The 27,565-nt window shown below is 35.9% G+C and overlaps 1 protein-coding gene across 1 annotated transcript in view; it reads left to right on the top strand.

The window, feature by feature from the left end:
• The window catches only part of ssp3 (short spindle 3), a 118,392-nt gene that overhangs the window by 27,404 nt on the left and 63,423 nt on the right, over window positions 1-27,565 (top strand). The window contains exons 8-15 of the mRNA XM_068768029.1: window positions 2,759-2,917; window positions 4,606-4,776; window positions 5,215-5,376; window positions 10,275-10,411; window positions 11,251-11,785; window positions 12,875-13,002; window positions 13,625-13,745; window positions 22,136-22,314. Coding sequence (XP_068624130.1) covers window positions 2,759-2,917; window positions 4,606-4,776; window positions 5,215-5,376; window positions 10,275-10,411; window positions 11,251-11,785; window positions 12,875-13,002; window positions 13,625-13,745; window positions 22,136-22,314 — 1,592 coding nt within the window. The remainder of the gene's footprint in view (window positions 1-2,758; window positions 2,918-4,605; window positions 4,777-5,214; window positions 5,377-10,274; window positions 10,412-11,250; window positions 11,786-12,874; window positions 13,003-13,624; window positions 13,746-22,135; window positions 22,315-27,565) is intronic.

Genomic DNA, 27,565 nt, shown 5'->3' with positions numbered 1-27,565 from the left:
TAAACGAATGAAAAAGGCAAAAGGAGGCAAGGCTAGATAGCTTCATCATCTCATTCGGTAAACGTTCACTTAAAGACACAGGTCTTTCCGCAAAGATCACCACTCTGCCCACATTCAAACACATCCATGTGAACTATGAATGCAACGGAAGAAACGGAAAGCGAATCTTCGCTACACGGTATCGGCATCAAGAAACTAACAAAGAACTTGCCCACGACATCGGCATCAATATACTAACAAAGGACTTGCCCAAAATCCTAGGCATTGTGCCTTAGGATCTGTAAACTCGTGTCCCTGATGACCTAGATTGACATGCTTCAGATTTTAAGCATAAAATTTCTCATCCATTCAAAACGCTAAAGATACACATTTACACTGGATTGATGGAAAAATACAGATTTATCAATATATAAGGTTAAATCTCTTAGTTTTATAATGGTAATGCATCCAGGATGACAGAATGAAAAGTGATGCACCAGTATTTACCAGTGAGAAGTTCACGCCCCATAGTGGAGCAATTCGAAAAAGGACTTGGTGCGCTTTTAACCCTTTGGCTTTTACTTGAAAATTATGTATGTTGCATAGAGAAGCGTAACAAGTTTAAAAAGGTTAAGATGGAGCGTCGCGCAAAAAATGTTGGTTTGATATTAAAGACTTTCAGAGTTTTATGTTGACTAAAGTGGTTACTTTGTTCATCGCCGGATTACATGGGTCGATGTTCAAGCTAGATTATCAATTCCATAGAGCACGGTGATGAATTGTATGTCGTTATCATCATCGTATTATATCCGTAGGATTATCACCCTGCGTAGATTTACATTAATATCTAATGGATTCAGGCGTTATTTTGCGGAAGTCCATCCTAAGTAAGAAAAGGACATAGCTTTTTCCGCCATGCAGCAGTAGTCGTGCAATAAAGTGCACCGCCCGCCAGCCCGCTGATAAATGCGTATCCAAACAATGCGAATTACTACCACCGTTAAACCTTCAAACCGATTTATATTAGGACCAGCTAGAAGCAGCATCCAACGTTTTCTTCATAAGGTATTCAGTTTGTCTTGTGGGCACATAGCGTGCAAAATCGATGGCCACTTGGGCCTTAGTTTTGGACCCGCTCATATCTGATTCGATGTCATAAGGATATTCCGGGTACAGACCTCGATACATACGAATCCCTTGCCTGTGTATGGATTGGTAAATTTTATGTGTACAAATTGTCACGTTAATAGGTATTTATGCATAATATCTTCCAAAGGAGATTTTGTGGAAGTAAAAGAAAGGAGGTGAGTAACTTTTGAGAAACTTTCTTCGTTATATTTTACTGTGACTATTAAGTAATGAAAAGACGCTGCTGAGAAGGATTGCCTTGTTGCGCACGTAGCTTGGACAACATCTATATATCTTTATTGTTTGGACTACGGAACTTGCCTATTCATGACCCCTTACGCGTCATTCTTCTGGGGTTAGGTGCGGTTACGGTGAGATTAATTTGTAGTCTCTATTACTGGAACCAGTGGCCTATGATATTGTCTGCCGTTTGGAGATGTTGGTTAAATGCTTCGTGCCTCCAGAATTGTATACTTTGATCGAAAAGTAAAGTGAAATTAACATTTAAAACTTCCAGCCATTTTCCTAGGTTGGTAGAACTATCTAAAATATTTGACAAGTGTCTGTTGGTCAAAAGTTGGAATAACATTTGGCTCAGCTTAAATAATTTTGAAGGATATTTTGTGTCTTAAACGCATCAAGTCTGGATTGGTCGATGTCATACAGCATTGGTTCTTCGGGACTTTTTGTACCAAAAACTCAACTCATATCGTTCCCCAGTTATTTTGACATGATAGAGGAGATAAAAAGAGAATCGAAGGTATTGAAGACTGTATCGGAAAAAGACTATTACAGATGTTTGCGAGGTCTGGAAAATTGCGTTTTATCGGACGAGAATCACTTTGAAGGGGATGAAATTGATTTGAAAGATTTAATAAAGAATTAACATTTTATTAACAAATTCACCATACATTTTGATCACAGTATTACATGTAGGTTTCATCTGCAAATGAGGATAGCTCAATACAAAAGATAAAGAACCAGCACGTGGTGCCATAGTTGTAGAGCGTATAAAGTGTCGATCCTGGAACTGACCTTTGGAGCCGGCAAGAATGTATCGTAGAATGCATATCTAAGATCTATCGAAACGTTAGATCACTCAGAGAGTCCTGTATTATGTATACCGAAGACTGTTGCACCAGATTTTTGAAAACGTTTTGGCAATGGTAAGGAATATGGTCCACTTATATCTCTAGGTGAGAATGTGCTACAATATATGTGTTTGGCGGGCGACCAAACTGTTCTAGGATAGCAACTCCATATCATTTAAACACATAGTTTGGTTCTGTCATGAGTCTTTTAAAGACTGTTAGAGCAAGTCTTCGATGTAGCAGGTCAGGAGAAAAGTTCATTCGCATTTTCTAGAAGAATTCGAATAATGTATTAAAAGTTTATTAACATTAAACTGTAGTATATTTATGCTATTTTGTTCGAGAACTTTCTGCCATCTTGTAAGTAAATTGCATATAGGCCTTCCTTGATTTCAAACAGGACTGGTAGGAGGCATTACGAATCAATTTGCAAGTAGGTTGAAGATTTAAATGTAGTTGATATTAACGGTTTAATCTTTCAAGAGCTGAAGTAGCTCTGGAAGAACGCAGAACATTACTTACAGGTTTAGATCAGAAGTTCAAGGATACCTATATTTCAGGACATCGTGAAAAAAGCTCATGATGAAGATGAAAAGCTTCGTGAGATTGCCTTCATCAAACAACTGCAGGCGCAGAATCGACGGCACGACTTTCTGGCACAGTGCCGCTACCACACCACGCGCCTGCGACAGATGCGGAGGGAGAGGCTTCGGAAGCTGGTTTGTACACTCATCTTTTCTCTTTTTTATGGCCTCCGTTATCGAGGACCTCTTGTGCGACCCCTGTCTTCGGTTCACTTGGACAGTTTTTACTTAATCATTAATTTACATTCGTTTTTTATTGTCTCGTTCTTCCTATATTCTTGTAAGTTTCTCTCACTCATTCTTCTTTCATCCGTCACAATGTCTTCCATTCTTATCTAATTATTCCTTCCCTGTTATTCTTCTCCGTTCCACCTGGATTGATATTTTACAGTTTCAACTTCATTATTTATTTACCGATTTGGGTCTTTTCTCTCTTATCAGCCGTATACTCTTGGTTTAGGATTTATGATCCTTCTCACAGTCCCACCCCCATATATCTCTTGCGGATTTAGATCTGGAATCTTAAAGACCCTCATCTAATCTGTCTATAGCAAAGCTAGAAGGATCTCTGCATCTAGAGCCACTACTCTTATCGTCGATTTTCTTTATTTCTCATAACATGGAAAAAAATGGAAATTGTTGTACTACCCTTCTCACAATTCTCCACCACATCCCCCTCATTCACATAGCCATGGCCAAAGTGTTTTGAACCTGTGGTTTACTTTGGAACTGGAACTTTTGTAAAACAATAATTGATCTCTATAAAGCTCATGTTTAGATTGAAACCTTGAATGAAACTCAACGAATTTTCAATTTAGGCAAATTGCCAAAATATAGGGAATGATTGGTTATAGATGTAAAATATTTAGAGGTTTATAGTTCATTTGTCAGTAAAGGCTTTAAAGTCAAAAATATCACCTAGGTAATTCTATTTGAATTCGAAGGCTAATGACTTCTCGCATCACAAAGTATGTTGAAACAAATTATTTTTCTTGGTCTGTTATCTGTATTGATGAAGATTTGAAGAGTTGTCTTCACGGGTCTCTAAGACCTGATTTTATAAGTACTTTCGTTATTGTCGGACCAGTCATCACCCGCATAGAGTCCGCACATAGCTTCGATAACCACCGTTTTCCCTCTACTTTTCCTACCACCATCAACTTATCCAGACTTCTGGTTGCCACCGAGTTATCTGGCTGATGTAGTCCAAAATCCGCTTGCAGCTGATGGTGGAGAGCCTGGTATAATAAGTTGATTGAAAATAGATCTGTTGGTTCTCCTACCAGTCCATCTGCACCATATTTCAAAAGCGTTGATCTTCCTTCGGTAGACGGGAACATATAATCAATATTTAATTTTATGTACATACATGTAATAATTAGAAATTCGAAAAGGTTTTTGTTACTAAACTATCGTTACGTTATTTATTATATATGAAATCGTTGATTTTTTAATCTGTTTCTACCATTGATGACAATAAAGCTATATATAAGACAATTCCTCTCGACAATTAATAAGTGCGGTACAATACAAAATAGAATTATTAAAGAAACTAATTTCTTTACATCTCCCACCTTTGGGAAAAACTTAATGTCGGTAAAGCAGTATGTTTTTAACCCTGACACTTCATAGATGGCGCTGTTAACAATGGCATTATGATGGCGTCCATTGCGAATTCGTCATTTATATTTCGTCACAATATTTTACACTCTCCTGGCTTACTTGTCCTCTTATACACACCACCTCCCTTCCTTCTTGCTCCTAAGCTCCTGCATGTGTGTCTTATCTTACTTATTTGTGCTCATGTGTGACTTTGTGTTTAGGAGGAGAAGACGGCCCGGGAGGCGGCTGTGGGCGCGCGACGACAGGCGCTGGAGGAAGCAAGGAGAAGTCGAGTGGAGACCCTGGTACAGCGACGGCGTCTGCGTGACGAGCGTGTGCAGGGCATGCGCGAGTTACGACGTCAGGAACGAGGAGATGCAGCCAGGGAGAAGGTGATGAGATACATACCATAGTCCAGAGGATTAGCAAGCTCATAGTCTCAATGAGTCATAAAGAGGTCATATGCCCAGGGTTTGATTTGGTAGGAAGTGGAGATCTCGAACCAGCGCAAGCGTAGACTGTTACGGTTGTTACGGTCATCGGAAGACGAAGTATGCAGGCAGCTTAAAACTAGTCCTAATAGAAATCTATGGTGGACGATGTCCATCATTAGAAGACCTAAGAGTGAAGTGATGATGATATTTATACACGTTTCTATTTGTGTACGTCTGTACCTGGAAGCCGCATGTGGGCCGGATGTAGGCAACGCAAGACCGGTGATTGTGGTGATCTTTGGGGACATGACTGTGTCCTGCAGTGGACATCTACAAGCTGATATGATTATGAAGAAGTGGAAAATGGAAGATAGTAATGAATAATTTCTTATGCAGGCGGAGGGTGTAAAGTCTCGACTGTCGGCGCTGGCGGCGGCAGCAGAACAGGAGGTGGACGCGCTTCGCTCCCGCATCAGGGATAAGCAGGATGCCAGTCAACAGCGCCTGGAGCAGCATCTCCAGGCTGTTCGGGAGAAGGCCACGGGTCCACGTCAGCCGGTGGGTATCAACTCCTGGTGACGCAAGACTGGTGTGTTCTTCCAGTCATCATACAGTTCGGTCAAGCTATAGCAACTGTAGTTGATGATTTTGTAATTAAGAGGAAAATATTACCCATGACGATGATTGCTCGGCCAAAACTACCAAAAACTACCAACTCTTAAGCTAGTACATTAGTTCAGACAATATCCAGTTTAGATAATTATTACCGTCAGGAAAATGGTCAAACCATATCAGTTTATAATTTTGTAATTATGGTGAATATACTTTTTTATTGAGACTGCTCTGTGAAAGCTACCAAAAAAAAAAAATTACTAAATCTACCAGCTACTTGACTGGTGCATTCGTCTAGTCATTATTTAGTTAGGTCAAGCTATAGTAACTGTAAGAATTGTTAATTTTGTAATTTAGAGGCAAATACTACCATTACTACCAAAAAGTACCAATTCAAAGGCTAGTGCATTGGCACAGTTAATGTCTAGTTCGGATGGTTCTGTTATCATCAGGAGTATATAACTGTAGCAGTTGGTAATTTTGTAATTAGAAAGTAAATATATCTAATGATCATAACCAAAATTACCATGATCAAAATTACCAAAAAACGCCAACTAATAGGATGGTATTTATTGTTACCATGAAATTTGGATGCGTTTCTCAACAGGTATATTGTCGAACCATAGCAGTTGGTAATTTTTTATTTACGTGGTAAATATGAACATGATTGCTCTGCCATAATTACACGACTGAGAGAAAAACAGAGAGATAGTGCAATATATTTTTTTAAGTCAATCTTCGTTTAAAAGTCGCTTTAATGTTTAAAACTTTTAAACTCTTAGGTATGATTGAAATATAAAAATTAAAAAATATATTATAAATATATATTTCTTCTTTAGTAATAATTTTATAAAGGATATGTCATGTTGTTAGCGAAATTTGAGTTTGTTCCAGTTGAAAACGCTTAACAAAAGTCTATAAACGTAGGTAAGATGGTAAGAATTGCAATATTTGAAGGTTTCTTGCTATGTTTTGGTAGAATTGTTTTGTTTTGGTAGAATATCAAGGCGTCTACATTTGATGTTAAATAGTAGTCAATAAGCATGACTGTGTTCCAAGGGCGCCGTAATTAAAACAATTGAGCTAATGAGAAATGTGAAAAAGACAGAAAAGGGCAAGATTTTGTATTTCAAAATCCTGAAAAATGTTATCGTATTTTCGTTCTCGTAGTTACTGTCTAGAATATAAAATGATATTATTTCTTAATATCCTAGGTATTTTAAACAAACTTACAAATTTTAAAACTCAAGATTTTGTTTTTCAAAATGCTAAAAAACTAACATATTTATAAACAGTCACTGGCTAGTCTGTAGAAGGAATTGAAAGAAGAGTGTATACGCCATCATATGCAAGATTTTGTATTTCAAAATCCTCGACGGCTGAATGATTTACCATTGACGTTTTACTAGAGTTTATAAGAAAAGCGTTTTGTATATAAAAACTAGAAGTAGCGCGATAGGCACGACGTATCTCTTGAATTTTGAAATAAAAAACGTACACGTGGTGGCTCTATGATTTTGTATTGCAAAATCCTGGATCGCGTATCATTTACTATCAACGTATTGGAAGCATCGTCACTATCTAGTTTATATAAGTTTTTTTTTATTTAAAAAATAATTAATTCAAGATTTTGTTTTTAAAAATTATAACAGATAGCAAAAATTTAGTTCGCGTCGTCGCCACATAAAAGGGAATCGTATATAAGAGGATTTTAGATTTAAAACCAGAGATAACACCATATGTTAAACACGACGTTTTAATGTCAAAAGCACAGCGCGGTGAGAAGCAAGATTTTGTATTTAAAAACCCTCGGTAGTAATATATTTTAAGTATTACATATCACCTGTTATCAGATGAAGCTTCCATTATCAGAAATTCATATTATATATGTAATTGTTGATTTCAGAATATATATATTATAACAGAGATTTAAGGATACATACATTTAATTTTGCACACACTAACACAATTTCATATATGTGTATATATATTCATATATTCTTATATCAGTTATCTTTATATGTACATATGTAAGGATTTATTTACATGTATTTATTATATTGTTTGGGAAAGTTCTAATCACCGGCCTTAAGGCGGGGGAACAAGATCAGCAAGACGCACATGAGATGCTTAAGAACATATGTCTTGACTTTCGTCCTCAAATACAAAACAATATATAGTATATACTATGTTTAATATACAGGATGATTGATTATAGGTGTAAAGGCTTTATAGAGATTAATGTATAGTTTATTTGCTGTGAATGATTGTATGTATTCTCTTGACTTTGTTCTGTCAGAAATTATAGGCATGTAGCATTTTATCAGAAAAATAAATTAGATCGTGAAAAAACCCAATTATCCTGTATATTAAAAAAACGAACGCAATATGAGAGATTTTACTCCAAATAAAAATTATGTAAATATCTTCACTGTACATAACATTGCACTATAGAGTAGTACACTGCACTACACAATAGTACACTGCACTACAGTAGTACATGTAGTATATATATAGTACATTTCGTCCGTTATGACTGCTGGAATTACGTTAACAGGGTGTGAGGGAAAAGGTGGTCGGAGTGAGACATTTGGTAAGTGGGAATTTGTGCTTTAGCGCTTACAAAATTGAGTTGATTTTCGCAGCGATGTTGTTGTTTATTTTATGTTTCCTTTCTGTCTGTTGTATATTATATGTGACAATCAGAGACTGGATATTCGGGTATGTTTAACTGATGAGTCGTCTTTTTCATCACCACGTTTGTCCTAGAACATGAATGCACAGACCGCGGCCCGCCGGTCGAATACTGGTGGCCCGTTGACAGCAAAAACAATACTCTCGTATATTCGAAAAATATTGAATTCTATTCCAGAATAAAACCAAAAAAATTTAATTACCTATACTTCTGACTCCCGGCCCCCCTTCAGTTCATGATTTGCCCGAGTGGCCCCTAGTCTTAATAAGTCTGTGGAACCATGTTTTAGACCATAGACCAATGATGTCTATGGGGGGATATATCATAATCATCACCCTTGAATTGGCAAGTGGTTTGGCAATCGCAGTCTAGTATCATGGTACGCAGAGGGCGCTGCTGTCCATCCTCTAGAAATTTATGAGCTGTGGTAATACTATATAATTAATGCACAAGTTGTGCATTAAATAAGATGGTAACCCCGGAATCGAACCTGGGACTTATTATCGCAAGTCTCCAACCACCTTAGGTATCTATAATGAAATGAGTTTCCTATAGTACCTAAATATCTTTTTGTATACGTCCGTTTTATGGCTCATTTCGAAGTCTATGTTTGGTGTATAATAGAGAATATATACTTTTATAAGTAAGAAATCTCACTCGGTGTTTGACACTTATCGGTGTAACATAACTCCTGAAGATGCCCCGTGGAGGGGTGAAACACATGTTCAGTGAATTAACGGTGGTAGTTGTGTAATTCGCATCGTTTGCCGCATACGCATTTATAAGCGGGCTAGCGGGCGGTGCATTTTATTGCACGACTACCACTGCATGTGCGGAAGTGGCAAGATATTGGTCCTTTTCTTACTTAGTGTGGACTTCCGCAAGGTAACGCCTGATTCCATTAAATTATTTTATTTTATTTTTATTTTATGTATTACTTATTCATAGAAGCCTTTCTTTAATTTTCATATGAAAATATATATCCAAATATCTAATCTCTGATAATGCTATAACTAATGCTCTTGTTTTGAATAATCTAACATCTGTGATGGTGATGATGGGAGATAAAACCATCACGATTATCTCTACCATAATCAGGTGGTATCGACACCGTTTGCCAGTTATATATGTGTTTGAAACATATAGTAACTTGGTTTTAAAATGATGTATTAATTCCGTCAATATATGTGAATACAGCTTTTTATGTTAAAATTACAAGATGTAGTACTGTGATCGAAAAGTAAAGTGAATTTGTTAATAAAATGTAAATATTTATTTATCCTTCCAAATCTATGATTTCTTTGATCTATTATTCCAATATATAAAGCACTTTTTCCAACGCTTTTTCCAATCCTAGAATCAGTAGGAATAGTTTTTTTTCGATATAGCCTTCAGGAGCTTTTTCGACTAGGTTGCTAATCTCCTAAATCGCGTCAAAACTGCTTCCCCGCATAGGTTTTACGAGTTTTCTGAATAGCAAGAAGTCGAATGTGGTTAAATTGGGAAATATAGAGGTTGCGGAGAAGATATGAGTCGAGTTTTTGGCAAAGTCAAAGAACCAATGCAGTATGACGTCATCAAAAAATGTTCTACAAAATGGTTTTTGTAGAACATTGTTTTTGAACGATATTGGTTGAGCCTTTGACGTTTTTTTTTAAAAAAAAAATTGAGAGGTTTTTTGGCACCAATGGAGGGTTTTTTTTTACGTGTTATTGGGAAATAATGAAACCTATTGAAAAACAGACGGTTGGCAAACGTTACAGACTGTTCTACCAACCTAGGAAAAAAATTACTTTCCTAATGTCCGGGAGATTTAAATGACAATATCATATTACTTTTTGATCACAGTATATACAATGCAAATATAATTTATAATAATTACAGTGTAATATTCAGATATTAGAAAATATATGAGATTTAAAGAAATATAGATTGAAAATTATTAGTACGTGATATAAAAAATATCAACATCGCTTCAGCTGTATTAAGTCTGCTCGACATAGGACCTCATTGATCTCCTGTTGGAAGCGGTATGCATTGATACCATAACAAGGTGGAACTTTCACCATGTGGGTGGATGTTTTTCGCTGTGTCATAGGTTCCAGGATCTAAGTATCAAGTATACGAATGATTCATATCCTCTTTCCAGACCACATCAGAAAGTCACGAGCCACCAAATAACGAACAAGAGGAGGCGGAACGACTAGAGCAAGAGAGGAAGGAGAGGGAGAAACAGAAGAATATCAAGAAAAAGGCCCGTAAGCTGCGGCAGAAGCTTCTGGCAACGTAAGTTTGTCTTCATAGAGTTCTTTAATTTGATTTATATGTAATTACGAATGCCGTTTACAACGGAATTTTCCAGACTTTTTTTAGGCGCAGTTTTGAAATTTATCTTGTTGGATCTCCTAAAACTAAATTTTAACAATATAAAAACTCGTCGAAATATATGAAGAATAGATCTATTATTGGTGTTTATTTGGATATATTTACTGTGGGAATTGTAATTTTAATTTGAAACATTATTTTTTGTCAATAATAAGCTTTTAATGTATATAAATAATATAAATTCTCATAAGTTTCGTGTTCACAGAAATGTAAATAAATTTGCGTCTAGGTAATTATTATGAAAGATTACGAGTATAATCTAAACGTCAATATATGAATACAAACATAAAATAATAATCAATATTAATTATGGCTTTATTATTTAAATAATAGATGGTTAAAAACATATAATTTACCACGTTCCGTGCCACGAAAGTTTTTGAAGATTTTCCACTCATACTGCGTGGTGCGTATACTACCCAAAATTTAAAAATTTAAAAAAGTCGTTTAAGACGTATGGTTTGCACTTTTTCAATACTAAAAAGCTATAATTAGCGGGAAAAAGTTTTAAATTTTTAAATGCATTACGTACGTGCATATGTAATGTGAAGTTATCTATATACAAAGCCTGGGGAATTCAAGACGTATGGACAGTATTATTGATAATAGCGCCATCTATGAGCAAAAGAAACAAACACTAATCTAAGGTCGCCAGAAGACACTGGATACGGGCGTTTCCGGGCGAGCCTTATGTTTTGAAGTGTGCGATACTAAAACAGCGGAAATTAATTTTGTTCCAGCGGCAACGAGAACCCAGTCTACGATGACCACTCGTCATCCCACGAACCATTCGGGGTGCCCTTCGCGAACAAGATGTACAAAGTGATTCAGCAGATAAGTAGCATCGTGATGCCGCTCTGCAGGGAAACACCAGACGCGAAGCCCTGCGTCAACGGCCTGGACTTCGACGAGAAACCAAAAAAGCACAAGAACAAGAAATCCAAAGCCACCAACGGTGATATAGAACACGAAGATAAGAAGAAATCCAAAAAAGGGAAGGAGAAGAACGGCATAGAAAACAATAATAACACGGAAGAGATTGCAGAGGAAAAAGTTGAGGGCAAGAAGAAAAAGAAGAAGAATAGAGATGGTGATAATGAGAAGAACGGAAAGGATAGACCCAAGTTAAACAAGGCTCCTTCCATCTGCAGCTCTCAGAGCGATACTTCTCGAAGCAGCAAGAAGTGCGAGGTCAGAGTCTGTGCCGCCTTCGACAACCTTCTTCTGGAGCGGCAGCTTAACGAGTTGTACAGGATGATGGAGAAGTTTGATAAGGTGAGATACTATTCAATAATATACAGGGTGTAAGACGTTCGTTGGTTCAAACGTGGCCTAGGTACCTCAATATCTATCTGCTCTCATGTATGTTCAGCAATTTTTAATATTTAGGATTATTCAGATCTATGCTTATTCTTTTAACGTTATCAAAATTATATTTTAATACTAGCTGTACCCGCGACTTCATCCATGTGGAATTTTTAAAAAAAAAATCGTTTAGGATTTTCCTAAAATAAATATAGCCCATGTTACACTTTATTACATCAGCTAAATGCCAGTATAAGTCCCGTCAAAATATATCCATCCATTTCAGAGATTAGCTCAGGGTTTGCCCACGTGTGGCCCTCGACCCACAGGGGAGCAATTTAATGGTAAAAGGCGACAAGTAAAAAGTGTACTCGATACTAGTTTAACACTTTAGCTTTCATATAAAATTATTTATGTTATATAGGGGGAGTGAGAATATTAGAAAAGCTAAGGTGGAGAATGGCATGATACTGGTTTAGCCGAAACAAACAGATGGACAGACAAAAACTTATTATGAAAATGCTGGTTTTGATATTTATGTAAACAACGTGTATATTATATAACGTGTATATGCGTGTAATAAAAAGTTATTTTAATATTACGAACAGACAATACATTTTTATTTGTGTACATAATGTTAACAATATACACAGTGCTTTAGAAATATTTCTTACTGGACATACATAATAATACACAAATTTAGGGTATATTGAACCTCTAATACTAGATTTGAATTAGTCTTATACGTTTAAATAGCCACTGGAGCCTAAAGGTTGTTTTGTAGAGACCACGAATCGGCAAAGTAAAGGATGGATGACCTTATTAAAGTCCTTCAGATTCTAGAAGCAAGACTTTTCAATCCAGTTGTATTGAGAGGTTTATCTCCTTTGCTGTTGAAAGATGATGACTTTTTATTTTATTTCACAAAATTATTTTAATTATAGTAGAAGCAAATGAAACGAAATAATCATTTTCAAAATAATTTGTTGTCGACATTTTGAAATTAAGTAATGTTTATATTGACACTTATTTAAGATAGCTTCTTGTTTTCTCTACCAGCTGTACCCGGACCGTCAGATCATTCCGGAGAAAGTGACGATCCAGAAGATGCAGGGCCTCAAGGTGATCGGCCACATGCTCGCGCTGGCTTCAGAGAGGGAGGACCTGGCGCCGCATTTCACCACAAAGTCAGTATACATAAATAAATAAAGATACATATACAGGTTGATATAGAAAGTCAGTAGAAGAGAGATAAATATCTGTGTAAAGGATAATAAAATGATGTATATAGAATAAAACTTAAATAGATATAACAATTGTAAAATAAAGATAAAAAATAATGGCGATGTATGATAGGTAACAAGGTATGTAGAGAGAATAGAAGAGAATGTGAAGGACAACAGATGAATGAATGAAGGATCTAAAGAAGGACAAAAGAGAAGCGTGGAAATAACAAAAATGTTGTCACAAATTTATAAATTGAATCGCTAACGAGACGTCAGACGATAAACTTCTGCCTTTCTTCAAGAGTCTCCTTAAATACCTCAGGTAATTTCCAGACGGTAAAGAAACAATAAAGCTACCTGAAAGACGAGTCTCTATTATAAATCTAGTTTTATTTCACCGCTTGCCAGATATCGCGCCGTCAGCCCCGATTGGCTCGTTAGTGGAATGCGCCTTTTGTTCTCGGCGGTCTTAGTTTATTGTCAGTGGGTTGGGCGTTAGAAACTAAAGTTAATTTTAAGCTGACGATTATAAATGACAGTAATATTCATACGTAATAACATATTTTATTTTGACTTTGCGAAGGTCGCTGTGTACTGCCGTGGCGCTAGTGTCGCGTGCGGCGAGCGCCTGCAACGCCTTGGGCGCGTTCCTTCTGAGCACCAACGCCACTGTGCACATTGCCACCCTGCTGCAGGCCACGCTGGTGAGTAAATGGTCATATTCAAGGATCAGTGGCGTAGCTAGGGGGTGGCGAGCACCAGGCACCACAAGCAGGGGGGGCACCAAAGTTGAAAATATTTTTTTTTAATTTTTTTTTAATGATGAATAATGAAATGTTAAAAGAAAAATGAAAACCATAATTTAAAGTAAATAACATAAAAAGAATATCGAATTTTACTATTTCTGTGCTAAAAAAAGTTGTTAAATAATATGAACATTAAAAAAAGTAAACGGTTACAAAAATATAATATACACAGTGGGGGGGGGGGGGGGAGGGCACCAAGCCTCAATCTGCCCCAGGCCCCAAATACCATAGCTACGCCACTGTCAAGGATAACACACTCCAACATGTACAAAAACCTACTTTACCCTTTGCAAAAGTACTTGTAAGAAAAATTTACAAACACCTGTACGAATCCTGTCTAAAAAAAACTCTATTAAAACCTATCCGAAAAATATTTTAATAAATACTAAAAAACTCTGTGATTATTTTTTTTCTTCCTTTTTTTAGCGTATAACCAAATAAAAACAATTGCTAAATTTATTGGAGAACCGTTATGTACATACATCCTAATTATTAAATTAATGAAAACTAACAAATATATATTACGTTTTCACTATTTTGTTGTGTAATTATAATTAGTGTTTATTAGATTATATCTGTACAAGTTATGTATGTATTAAAACTACTACTATTGTATTAAAACCTATACAAACAACTTATTAGGAAAAATATTAATCAAAAAACCTCTGTAAAAATGTATCCAAAATTATTAGTAGTTAAAAAAAAATTAAAAAAAATCCTTTTTGTATTTTACTAACATAAAAAAGCCGTTATTTATTGTATTTGGTAAACCTATATGTATATGCTAATAAAGCTTTATTTCATTCCATACATATGACTTAAAATTAGTAATTATAATTTTTAGATAATAGTTTTAATAACTTTATATTGAATTTGTATGGATCCACTCAGCGTAAAAGCCTCCTTCAAAGCTTTCTATTTTTCTGTATCTTTGCCAACTTCAGTATTTGTACTTTGAATATAAAAACATTCGAGTTACAAATATTATAAACGTTTTCCTTTTCTTTTGGTTTTGAGTAAGAAAAGGACCAATATTTAGCCACTTCCGCACATGCAGTGGTAGTCATGCAACAAAGCGCACCGCCCGCAAGCCCGCTGATAAATGCGTATGCGGCAAACAATGCGAATCACACAACCGCCACCGCCAGATTACTCAACACGTGTTTCACCCCTCCACGGGGCATCTTCACGTGTTATGTTACACCGATTAGTGCCAAACACAGAGTCTCTCTGTTTTCTCGGTGACCAGCCGTACCGGGGTATGATATACATCTAATAAAAATGAATTTTACCAAAAAGCCTTTAGTTTTTCATTAGAGTAATGTAGAATTGTTGGTAAGAGTAATTAGTTGAGTCATTACTGTAATTAATGTAAAGACGAAGTCTACAATTAAATTATTACCGGTAATGACGTATGGCATTGAGTCGTGGTCTCTTGATCTTGGACTCACTGGAAAACTCTGTCATTCAGCAAGCCAGGGCCTCTCCCTGGTCTATGTTAGGAATTTCTCTACGAAGTCTGAATGGCAAGTTTCGTATATCAGTTTATGTCATGGATGCACAGACCGAGGCCCGCCGGTCGAATCCTGGTGGCCCGCCGACAGCAAAAACAATACTCTCGTACATTCGAAAAACATTGAATTCTATTCCAGAATAAAACCAAAAAAATTAATTACCTATACTTCCGGCGGCCGGCCCGCCATCAGTTCATGATTTGCCCGAGTGGCCCCTAGTCTTAATAAGTCTGTGCAACCATGGTTTATGTGTTAATATTTTATATCTATAGGTCTTTACAATTGTCAATAACTCCGAACATGTCATATGCGTCACAAATTTTTATTACGTTTAGCCTATTTAATCTATATACGTAAAGGGTTTATTTCAATTTTCCGTGCGCTTGACTTTGATGCGAAGGCTTTCAACGCAAGACGACAACCTACAGTAGATATTTGTTTATTTTCAAAGTTCTGTCGTAAAAATCTATTGCGTTTGTAATTTGAAGGGTTTGAAGTCTTACGTTTTGTGATGACTTGTTTATTGTGTACTTTTCAAAATAATGTTTTGGTAAAATCTGTGGTATTAGTATCATAATAGAATACTTCGCGGAGAAAGATAAATAAATATTAAAAGAAGGCTCTTGAACTAGATGAAAAGTCAAAAGGTTTCATCCTGAAAGAAAAATGGTGTAGAAGCCAAACAGGTTAACTAAGTTTCAGCAAGTATAAGTGGGCAAAACTGCCTTCAAGGTGTTACGTTTGCCTGAAATATGTCGTGAAGAACGTCATATTGGTAGAGGGATTCTATTGTTAGAGTCACGCGGGCAACATTTGCTACGTAATATCTCTCGCCTTGTACAAAGAGAACATGAAAACCCTGACATCATAATCGTACTTTATTGTGATATTTGCTGCCGAAAACTGGTGAAGTTTTTTTTTATATTGCCATTCCCCTATAGTATTATTTGGACAGTACCTTCTTATTTTCACCCTCTCTCACTCTCTCTCTTTACATTTTCTCTTTTTCATTCTTCATATATTCTTTCATTTATTCACAGCGTTTATTTACGTTCACATTCACGCATCGCCTCCCATCCCTTGTCACGTTTTGAAATTTTAATCATTTTTATTTCCAATGGACTATTTCTATTTTTCTTCCTTTAATTTTTCAATTCCATGTTATTTTATGCATTTTTTTTTTCAAAATATATTACAGTGTTCTCTTACACAGAGTTCTTAAGTTTAATTACCTCACTTATGCCCTTGTGACAAAGCCGTAAGGAAGTGCGACGGCTCTCTTCTACCATAAGGGGAGTGACGCTGCTGCAAGCAATGATCTTACCCATTTCCATTTCACAAGACACTCTTAACTCTCTATACACGGAGCAGCAGGTAATTGCTTGCACTAAGGAATGTGGTGATGCTTAATATAGATTAGTGTTGGCCACCAACTTGGGGCCCGCAGGGGGGCAAATTTATTATTAAGATTTGCAATTCAAAAGTGTACTCGACCGGGGTTTAACCCATTTTGCTTAATATAAAAACTATATATGTTATATAGAGAGGCATAACAATTTTAGATGGGCTAAGATAAGGCATGGTACATAAAATGTTGAAAAATACTGTTCTAGAATCATCGCTGGACTTTTGTCAGCAACTTCTTCCAGCGTTAACACTTTCCGAAGTGGTAATAATGTTGCACTGGTCAATATGACATCTTAGAGTTGGATCCTAAACGTGTATTATCGCAGAGTCCCCTCAAAAAGGGGGGAGAGGCAGTTGGCAAAGTCCTTGCGTCTAGTCACTTCATGATTACCGACATAAACAAACTACGAAAACTCATCAAGACATCTTTCCATCTCACACAACTACTAAGCGGGCACGGGTTTTAAAATAATCGATAATGAGACTTGCCCATGTGACGACTCCACAGTACAGACTTTTGATCACTTACTCAGACACTGCTCCCGATTCGCATCCAAAAGACGTAACCACGTGACCTTATGTGAAAACCTTAATATACCTCCGTTCAGCTTACCGGACCTTCTCAAGAAAAAATCTACAGCAGAATCTTTTGATGAGTTGGCCCGGCACATTGTCCTAAATCTCAAGGCATTTAACGGTCTGTAGCGCTTGGGCAGCGACTTGAAATAAAATAATGTAGCGACTAATATATAATTGAGTAAAACTTCCAAATTGTATTGTTAATATGTATAAATTTTAGCTGTTTTTACCCATGAGAGAAAATTGTGTAAGAAAAATTGTAATAAATTATAAAACGCTCTCGTGCCTCGCAGCTGGGAGAAGAAAGATCCGTATCAAATAGCGGCAACCCTCTCCCAACTGTCTGCGTTTTTAATTTTTTTTTAAAAAACTAGCGATACAAATTACAATTAATAAAAAAAAGTCACTTCATGAAGCGTCAACCTATATATAATAGCTGGACGATGTCCCAATTCATTGTAATAGTAGTATATAGTGGCTCCTAGGGATTTATCGAGCTTTGATTTTAAAGAGGTTTTAGGCAAAAAATCTGTTATGATTCCATAATAGTGTATATTAAATTGAACATGACTCCTTTACGGTAATTGGTTGAACTTCGGAATTAAAAAATGACAGTGCAAGTCATTAAAAAATAAATATATATATGAACAACTTTACAATGTTCACTGACTCCCTAACTTTCCAGACAGATAATGAAGATGAAATGTAATTATTTAGACGGAGTATGAGATACGTATCGCGCGCCGGCCCTAGGGAACGTTTCGTTGGAGAGAGAGAATCTAAACGCGGCGCGTAATGCATTTCGGAGGAGCGTTTGATACGTCCAGTTCACTTGCGCGAGTACTGGCTTTTTTATTTTTAAATATTTAATGGAATCAGGCGTTACCTCGCGGAAGTCCATCCTAAGTAAGAAATAGACCAATATTTAGCCACTTCCGCACATGCAGTGGTAGTCGTGCAACAAAGTCCTGTTGTCCTGACACTGTATTTGGCACTTACAAACACAGAGTCTCTTTGGCACTAATCGGTGTAACTCCTGAAGATGCCCCGAGGAGGGGTGAAACACGTGTTGAGTAATTTGGTGGTGGCGGTTGTGTGATTCGTATTGTTTGCCGCATACGCATTTATCAGCGGGCTGGCGGGCGGTGCATTTCATTGCACGACTACCACTGCATGTGCGGAAGTGGCTAAATATTGGCCCTTTTCTTACTATAAATGTCTATATTATAGCGTTCGTGACTTTGCTTTTACAATTACGTTTAATAATTCGACAATTTTTTTTGCTTACGTTACGTTTACTAAATCTATTTCAACGACGCCCTAAAAATGTGCAGTTTTTAAGATTTCGTGCAACCACATCCTTATCGCTACGCCATATTGGCATCATCAGGTTGTGCGCCAGTATCTGTGAGACGGTTGCAGTATTCACATCGATGAATATTGCGATCGATTTAGTCTCATCCGTGTAACATACACACTTGTGTGACGTGATATTACTGCAATATTTAAGTAAAAAGTTGCGTCTCTTATTCTATTTTAACGACGCCTTAAAAATGTTTAGTTTTTAAGATTACCTTTCGCATGTGCCAACTTAGTGTCGTTAAATTACATTATTGCTATACAAACGTCTATTACCATAAATATATATATATATATATATATATATATATTATGGCTCCTGCTATTGGATGCCTCTCGTACTCCTATTTTGTTAGGGACAAGGACTTTATTTACAAATAATTTTTTCAGGGTTTTATCTTAATTCTACACTCACTTTCATTCTTCTCAATTTCTTTTATTCTTTCCTTTTGTCCTTCACAATATCTTACAATTTTTTTTTGTTACCATATATAATTATAATTTCACTAACTACTCTACATTTAAGATAAGATTATAAACAAGAATTCTTAGAGTATAAAATGTATTGAAAACACAGATCGTATGATAACGATATTAATTGATTCTTATCGGTGTCGCCATCTTTATTCGCCTCTCGCTCCAACAGTAAATCTATTATTTTACGATGCGCAGACGCAGGTTTGGCGTTAAGGTCCGAGCGGGCCGGTTATTACGCGACCTTTTTTTTTAATTTCACTTTATAAAAAAAAAGCTAACGGCATTCATTAAACGCGTTGGCGACTAAAACACTAATAACGATAAAAAATAAGAACATTTTAAAATTGGAACTATACAAAATATCGAGGTGTATAAAAGTCACCCACGCGAACATTATCGGCTTTGGATTGAAATATAAAGGACGGCGTTTGTGTGAAAACATTCCGCAAGTTAAAAAAGGCAAATAGTAAACAATGCAAGGAAACCAGTTAGTAGTTTTCTACAGGGTGATTGGTTATAATTACAAGCTTACAAAGAGTGATTATATGTCAGCAAAAAGTTTTTACGTTTATATCCAATAGCTCTGCACACAGTGATATTAGTCAGCATTCACTCCCTTAAAAATTTTTACACTTGTAACCGAACCACCCTGTATAATATTCATAGCAGACCAACACAAAGGTGAAGACAAAATCATGGTTGAAATCAATTTACATCTAGAGCAGAGTTCCCCAAACTTTTTTGTGTCGTAGACCCCTTGCTTGGTAGACCCCCTACTTACCTGATATTGATTTCCTGTAAATAATATATTTTTTTTAATGTTACGTATGTTATATATAACAAATACAAAATATTATTTTGAGTAGTTTTAATTTTAATTCAATTAATATATGTATAAATTAACATGTGTTTTTACTTTAAGTTTATAACAATAAACTTCACTACAGTTAGAAATTTACATGAAAAGGTAAGAAGGGGGTCTACCCAACACGGAAAATCATGGCAAGGGGTCACAAAAAGTTTGGGGAACTCTGATGTAGAGCATCTAAGTTAAATTTAAAAAAAGAATTGATTCGATAAAAAGTCAATTTAAATGTTAAAGTATTTGTAGATGGGTTTTAAAAATTTGGCTTCCGCGTGATTAGCGGGCAATTGCTATTTGGTAATTAGCACAGTCGGGCCGCGTCGGCTGATCACCGATCGCGAGATAACGGACCTTGTGCGTCGGAATGTTATCTTGTCGCGCATCGGTTGTGTGTTGTTAATGTAACTGCCGACGGTTAAATTTTCGCTTGTGTATAATACCCGCAACTCGTTTGCTTGTGTTATTTCTTTGTTATGTATTCGATCTACATTTTTTTTTAATTTGTATCCAGTGACGTAAAACCTCGTTTGCTTATGTTATTTCTTTGTTGTATATTCGATCTACATTTTTTTTTATTTTGTATCCAGTGATGTAATACTTTTTTCAGTAATAAGTCGAGATAGAAAAAGATACGTTTGTTAAACTTGACAATAGCTCTGCATTGTTGTAATGGAATTTGCAGAAGTAATTTTATTTTGAATATCGAATAAGCTTTACATATATTTAAATGATTCTATATATATACACTGTTATAGTAATAAATGTTACGTCTAACATTAAAAAAAGTTGTTTTTCTATTTAATGAAATCAGGCGTTACCTCGCGGAAGTCCATCCTAAGTAAGAAAAGGACCAATATTTAGCCACTTCCGCACATGCAGTAGTAGTCGTGCAAACATAGAGTTTGGCACTAATCGGTGTAACATAATTCCTAAAGATGCCCCGTGGAAGAGTGAAACACGTGTTGAGTGATTTGGCGGTGGCGGTTGTGTGATTCGCATTGTTTGCCGCATACACATTTATCAGCGGGCTGGCGGGCGGTGCACTTTGTTGCACGACTACTACTGCATGTGCGGAAGTGGCTATTGGTCCTTTTCTTACTTAGTTGGTTTTCTACGTAACAATATTTATGGCAAGACTTAATAACGACAATAGCTCGTTCTGCGTCGTTTTGTTTTGCGTTTCTTTCGAAGTTCCGTCGCTGCATACTTAGTACTAATTTTTACCGACCGTCGTTAGATTTTTGAGGTTTCGTTGCTTTGGGTTCGAATCTTTACGTGGTTTGCTATAGAAAATCCTAATTCACTTCGCCGTATGTTTTTTTGGAACATACCCATGGCGCAAAGTGAGGTAATGGTGTATTTGAATATAGTTTTCATTCTACTTGAATAGTGATTTATTTATTATGTTACTCGCGTGTTTAGTGTCATGGCAAGTCAACTCTTGCGTTCAAATGCTCCCTTAAAATGCACGCGAGCATTGATATAATACAACGCGAATTTCGTATGGTGTTTTTCTTATACATTATTAATCTTTCACAGCCTTAGGTTTTGTGTTACGTTTCCAATATATCTAATATTAATTAACAATTATATCGTTATGTTATCCATTAAACCAGGGTTGTGCAACCTTTTTAATCGGCGGGCCAATTTGAATTTAATTTTTTTTTGGCGAGCCGCACCTATGGTTACACTTATTAATAATTTATAACAAGTTATTTATAATAAACATTTGAATAAAAACAAAATTAAAAAGTAAGGACTTCGTATATAAAATTTAATGCGAAATAAAAAAAGAAATTAAAATGACGAATTTAAAAACTCTTAAGCTTTTATATCTAAAATAAATCATCCTGTATAGAGTAATCACGCTGAAATTAATCGAATGCGACTGGCCGATAAATATGTACTTAGTCTGCAAGGACATAAACAATAATTAATTTTAATATTCTTTTTCTTAGTATATTACTATTAAGTCATTATTTCTGAAACCATTGATTTTGGATAAGGTTTACTATTCATTAATAAACAAAAACTGTGCTTTAACAGTTCTTTTTTAATTTAAAAAAAAAACATCATCTCATCACCAGGAAAAAGATCTTCACTCAGATCCAAAGGAAATGGAGTTGGCACGCCACCTCAGCGACTGTCTATCCGTGGCCCTCGACTCGGTGCTGTGCTCAAGCCGAGTGCACGACGACCAGCCCCGACTTGATGAGGATCTGGAGCTGCTCGGCACCTTGAGGAACAGGGCGCACTTGATCATAAGGTAAGTAATCATTTTACCAAGTCTTATGTGTGTTTGGTCATTGATAAACGCTATATGCCTGTTGGTATTAACCACATACGATCGAGAGGTGATTAGACCTGATGAGGTCTTAAAAGTTATTCAATAGATTCATATATAGTTTACACTTATGTGTAAAGTAGGCTGTTCTGTGATTTCAAAATTGAAGCCTTAATTACTGGTTATGGTATTAGCACTCGATATTTATAACTTTAAATAAATTATGCAGAATGCTCTTCGTAGAGCTGACGTTTAAACTTTAAAAGCCTTCGTGAACAATATTTTTTGTAATCTTTTTAATGTTTAAAATAAAGTAAATGTCTGGAATATTTTTTTATAAAACTAAAATGTGAGATATAAGATATGATGTGAGAAAAGGAAGACGTATAAAGGGTACGTGAAATGTTAGACGATAGTGATAATAGAGAGTAAAACAAGGCCAAGAACGTACAAACATATATATATATATATTTAAGAAAAGGACCAATTTATAGCTACTTCCGCCATACAGTAGTAGTCGTGCAATAAAGTGCACCGCCCGCCAGCCCGCTAATAAATGGTGATATATATATATATATATATATATATATATATATATATATAATATATATATCTCTTTGAGAACAACTCATTACTGCGCATAATTCGTTAATAAATATTACACTGGTAAAATAAATTGTACGTAATGTTTCTTATCGAAATCGACTTGGATGCGTGCGTGCATAAGCAGTGTGCTCTGTTTTATTTATACTTTTGACAGACATTTACACTAATAATCGCTAAATAAAATAAATGAAGTTAATAGATAAATAATCTGCGAACTATACTGTGACTCCCTGTTTATGTTCGCGCATAAGAAAAGATTGCGTTAGTGTTTTTCAAAACTACCCCGCGTCGTCGGAAAATATTATCATTGGTTTCTTTATTTGGTTATGCGCGGTGACTTATTTACAGCTCTCTCCTGTTTAGCTAATATCTGCTATATTTCAAAGGTACAGGGTCGGTTATGCCTTGTACAGTGTTGGAAGGTGTGACCGACCTTTAGGCATCATAATCTAATTTGTCTAATGCACTCGCACGCCGCCCCTACGATGGGGTCGACTAAACATAAAGTTTCGTAAGGGTTATTTTCCAAGTTTACACAATTTCAGCTCTATACGTATATTTTAAGGTACATTTTACATTGCACGTATATATTTATGACTGGATGTAAGAAGAATTTTTTCAAGTAATGTTCCACGTCGCGACATACGACGGCAGTGTTCTTATGCAATTTGAAATAAACATAGGGCGTCTCGAAAGTAAGTTTATATTTGGTAGGAAAAAGTAATAATAGACCCTATGTATGGTTCCCGTATAAAACTATCGGGTGTTATGTTACATTTTTTTTATTAATTCTAATTTGTATCGCTAGTGTTTTTTTACAATATTTATTTTTCGCTTAAACTAAACGCAGACGGTTGGGAGAGGGTTGCCGCTTGGAAGCTCATGTTTAGCCTAAAAGACGAGCTTATTTGTGAGGAAAAGCTATAAGACTTTTTCATCAATTTTCAATTCGCCTGTACAAAGTGTCTATTCTGAAATATATTACGTAATTTTTTTCTATTTATTACGTCGCAAGTGGAACTGGATAGGCTACACGTTCCGAAAGGACCTGATCACATACAAAGGCAAGCCCTAGAATGGAATCCTCAAGGAAAGCGAAGACGTGGCCGCCCAAAGCAAACCTGGCGGCGGACGATCACTGCAGAAGTGAAGGCAGTTGGAATGAAGTGGAGCGAAGTAAAGCGCGAGGCTTAAGACCTCTCAGGAAGGCGACGTACTGTGGACGCCCTCTGCCCCATCTTGGGGACATAGGAATATATGATGATTTTTTTCTATTGAAACTGCGTCAGTCCGGTAACTTGTGGCATTATATAGAAAATACAAAGTAACTACAGGGGATAATTTTTAAATAGTTTTATTTTACGAGTAGTTCGACCCGTACGGAATTTGTTTATTTGGGGTCAAAATTAGAAATTGAAATTTAAGCACCTTCCCGTTGTCAGATTGATCTGAAATTTGGTACACACATTTAATTTAGATGACAATACAATATAATAAAATCAACAACATTATAAATCTTAGATGGCCGCCGATACAAAATGGCGGATTACGTATTTTTCCTTAACCTCCTCAATATTGGTATCAAATGAAAGGGCTACAGTAGTAAAACACGATGATTATGTCAAAATTTAAAATTCAAGATGGACGCCGTTCCAATAGTGCACACTAGGTACATATTTTTCCACAACCACCACAATATGGGTATCAATAAATCGTTTAACTTAAAAGTTTTTTAAATGTATTTATAATACGTTACAATTCGAATTTTGACTACGTTTTTTCTTAATACATTATCATTACGTTTTTTATTATTGCAAAAATCATTGATTTTTAAATTAGATATAAATAAATACTTCCGTACCTACGAGTATGTTCAATCACTTGGTATAAATATGATCTATATTTGAAATTTAGAGAAACCGAAATACCAATAGATGGCGTTAGTTGTTGCAAAGTTGACGAGGTATAAAGACAAGTTTTTAATACTTTTCTTTATATATATATATAGTTCACGGAATATAATTCACGGACCCCTCCGTTCCGTGAACTCGTTTCCGTTGAAGTTGTAAAAGCCGCAAGGCTAACAGCAAAAACTTCACATGAGACAATAGACTTTTCTTTAGATTTCATAGAATAAGCGGTCCACGCTGCCGTCCCAAGCCGCATATACAACATCAACACTACACAGCTCTACTCGGGTAGAGCGGTTTACTATGAACGTCATCGTGCAACTGAAATACGTGCAGCTTCTGTTTTATTATTAATTTCACAGACTCTTCTTCGTGAAATCAGTTCCGATGGAGCTGTATAAGCCCCCGCACTAACAGCATATATTCAATCGAAACAAAGCATAGAATAATCAATGTACAGTAATACCCTGCTTTACGCGACCCTGTTATACGCGGTTTCACTATAACGCGAATTGCAAATTTCGCGCTCAAATACCTCGAATTACGCGAAAGAGTGCGTATAAATATAATGTAGTCATCAACTTCTCTATGGTGTCTTGACCATCTGTCAAACAATTAAAAACAGTGTTGGGTGTTATGAACGTATTTTACAAGAACGTAAACAAAACGTTAAAAAAATAAGAGTATATGTTGCATAAAGTGTTCCTAGAATTAAAGTGATTGATTAAAATGATTTGTATTTTTTTGTAATAATTTTTGATTATGTTTAATCATAAACCTCGTTATACGCGAATTTCAGTTAACGCGATTTTTTTTGGAACGTATCCCTCGCGTAAAGCGGGGTATTACTGTATTTGTAACTCAATACGCGTAAATTAAATTTACTTGCAATGTATCTAGTTCACGGACCCTTCTGCTCTGTGAACTCAGTACCGATGAAGCTGTAAAAGCCTTAGGGCTAATAGCATTAACATCTTCAGAAACAATGGAATAGACTTGCAATGTCATAAAGTTATTACGAAATAAATTTATATATTTGATTGAGCCTGAAGATTTCCTTAAAATAAGGTTAATAAATGTAAAAAGCAAAAATAAAAGAAAATGTAAATGTAGGATCCAGTAGAGATGGTAATGGAAGTTATGTACGAAAGAAAAAGTAAGAAAAGGTACGCGATATATTGTGAAGAGAGAAAAAGAGACATGAATAAAAGATATTACGAAGGATATGAGAGTAGCATGACAATAATGATATTCAATGAAAATTTAAAGAAAGAAGGTAATCTCTGCTTTACCATGGGGTGAACGAAAGGTTCCCGAAAACAAAGGTCACAGTAAAAAGTTTATGAAATACATTCTATCTCTAACTTCTTCTCTAACGTCTGCTCTGTTTAAAACTAGATATCTTTTTAATTTAATTAATCGCACACAATTCTATACGAACAAATATGTAGGAGGCGCGCGTCACACCGTGCGCTTGAATGGTTTTGTTTTAATCAAAACAGATGTCGAACAATGGCGCCCCGCAAGCGTGCGTCGGTGTAAATGCATTCATTGTACACAATATCGATGCAGCTTCCATGGGCAAGTGGAATCATTTTTATTTTAATGTTTTGAATATGTCAATATTAATAAATGCACTTACAGTACCCGACGGTAAACATTGCACATCGACATTTGGAAAGAGACATTCGGATAATTTCGGCTTTGTAGATCGCTATCGCTGTCGCACGGAATACAACCACCGACAAAACATCACATAGGTAGTGTGGGACAGAGATAGCGCTCTATGAAGCCGAAATTAGCCGAATTATTGTGGCAGTGTTATCAGAAGGCCTATATGCGTTGCAGTTGTGTATAATTATTGGAGCATTTCTTTCCAAGTATAAATAAATATTCGTATTCTATAAACGTATTACGTAATTAAATACGAACTCATTGAAGTGGGATCGTTAGTGAAAGCGGGTATGTGTCTCTATTAATGTTGTGACTACCCTCATTATGATTTTTTTTGTTAAAACACCTCAACAGCCGCGCGGGGATCGCGCCATGTGCCAACTCGGCGTCATTGAATTCCATTGTTGCCATATGGACCGGATTCAGTTCGCGAAACTCGTGCCGACCCTGTGCCACAGTATACGCAGTAGACCAACTTTAAATATTTATATTTTTTATTACAATATATTTATATATATTGTAATGTAATGTTATGTAATAATAATAGATATAAATGCTTTATAAAGTCAATATATATCTTCCTTGTCAGCCGGAAGCCTTGAAGCTTTTATACCTACTTTCAATTATCCTTTATAAAGTGATCACTCTGATTTATGCTACAGAATTGTTTTTAATTCGAATGCGACTGGCCAAAAAACTTGTAGCAGTATAAACAATAAATTTAAAAATCTATTTATAGTAATTTATTACTAGTAGACACCTCAGATATGCAGATGTCTAGGTAAGTTTCTGTTAGACAATCTAAATGAGGATTAAAAAAAATTTGAGACGTTAATTGACAAGAAATGAATTATATATTTACGGGGCTCATAGAAAGACTCAAGTTAACCCGGAGAGAAAAGGAGAAGGACATGCTCGGAGTTTCGATGAGAGATGGAATTAGAATAGAGGAGATCCGTAGAAGAACCAAGGTCAACGATGAATTGCTCATCTGAAGTGACAGTGGGTTGGGCAAGTCGCTCGTGCAACTGATGGCTGTTGTG

The sequence above is a fragment of the Battus philenor genome, unplaced genomic scaffold, assembly GCF_028537555.1.
Source record: "Battus philenor isolate CCGP_79_NKW_IND1 unplaced genomic scaffold, ilBatPhil1.0.hap1 SCAF_24, whole genome shotgun sequence".
NCBI classification, from domain to species: Eukaryota; Metazoa; Arthropoda; class Insecta; order Lepidoptera; family Papilionidae; genus Battus; species Battus philenor.
The sequence above is the reverse complement of the archived record's forward strand: the minus strand, read 5'-3'. Positions and strand labels throughout refer to the sequence as shown.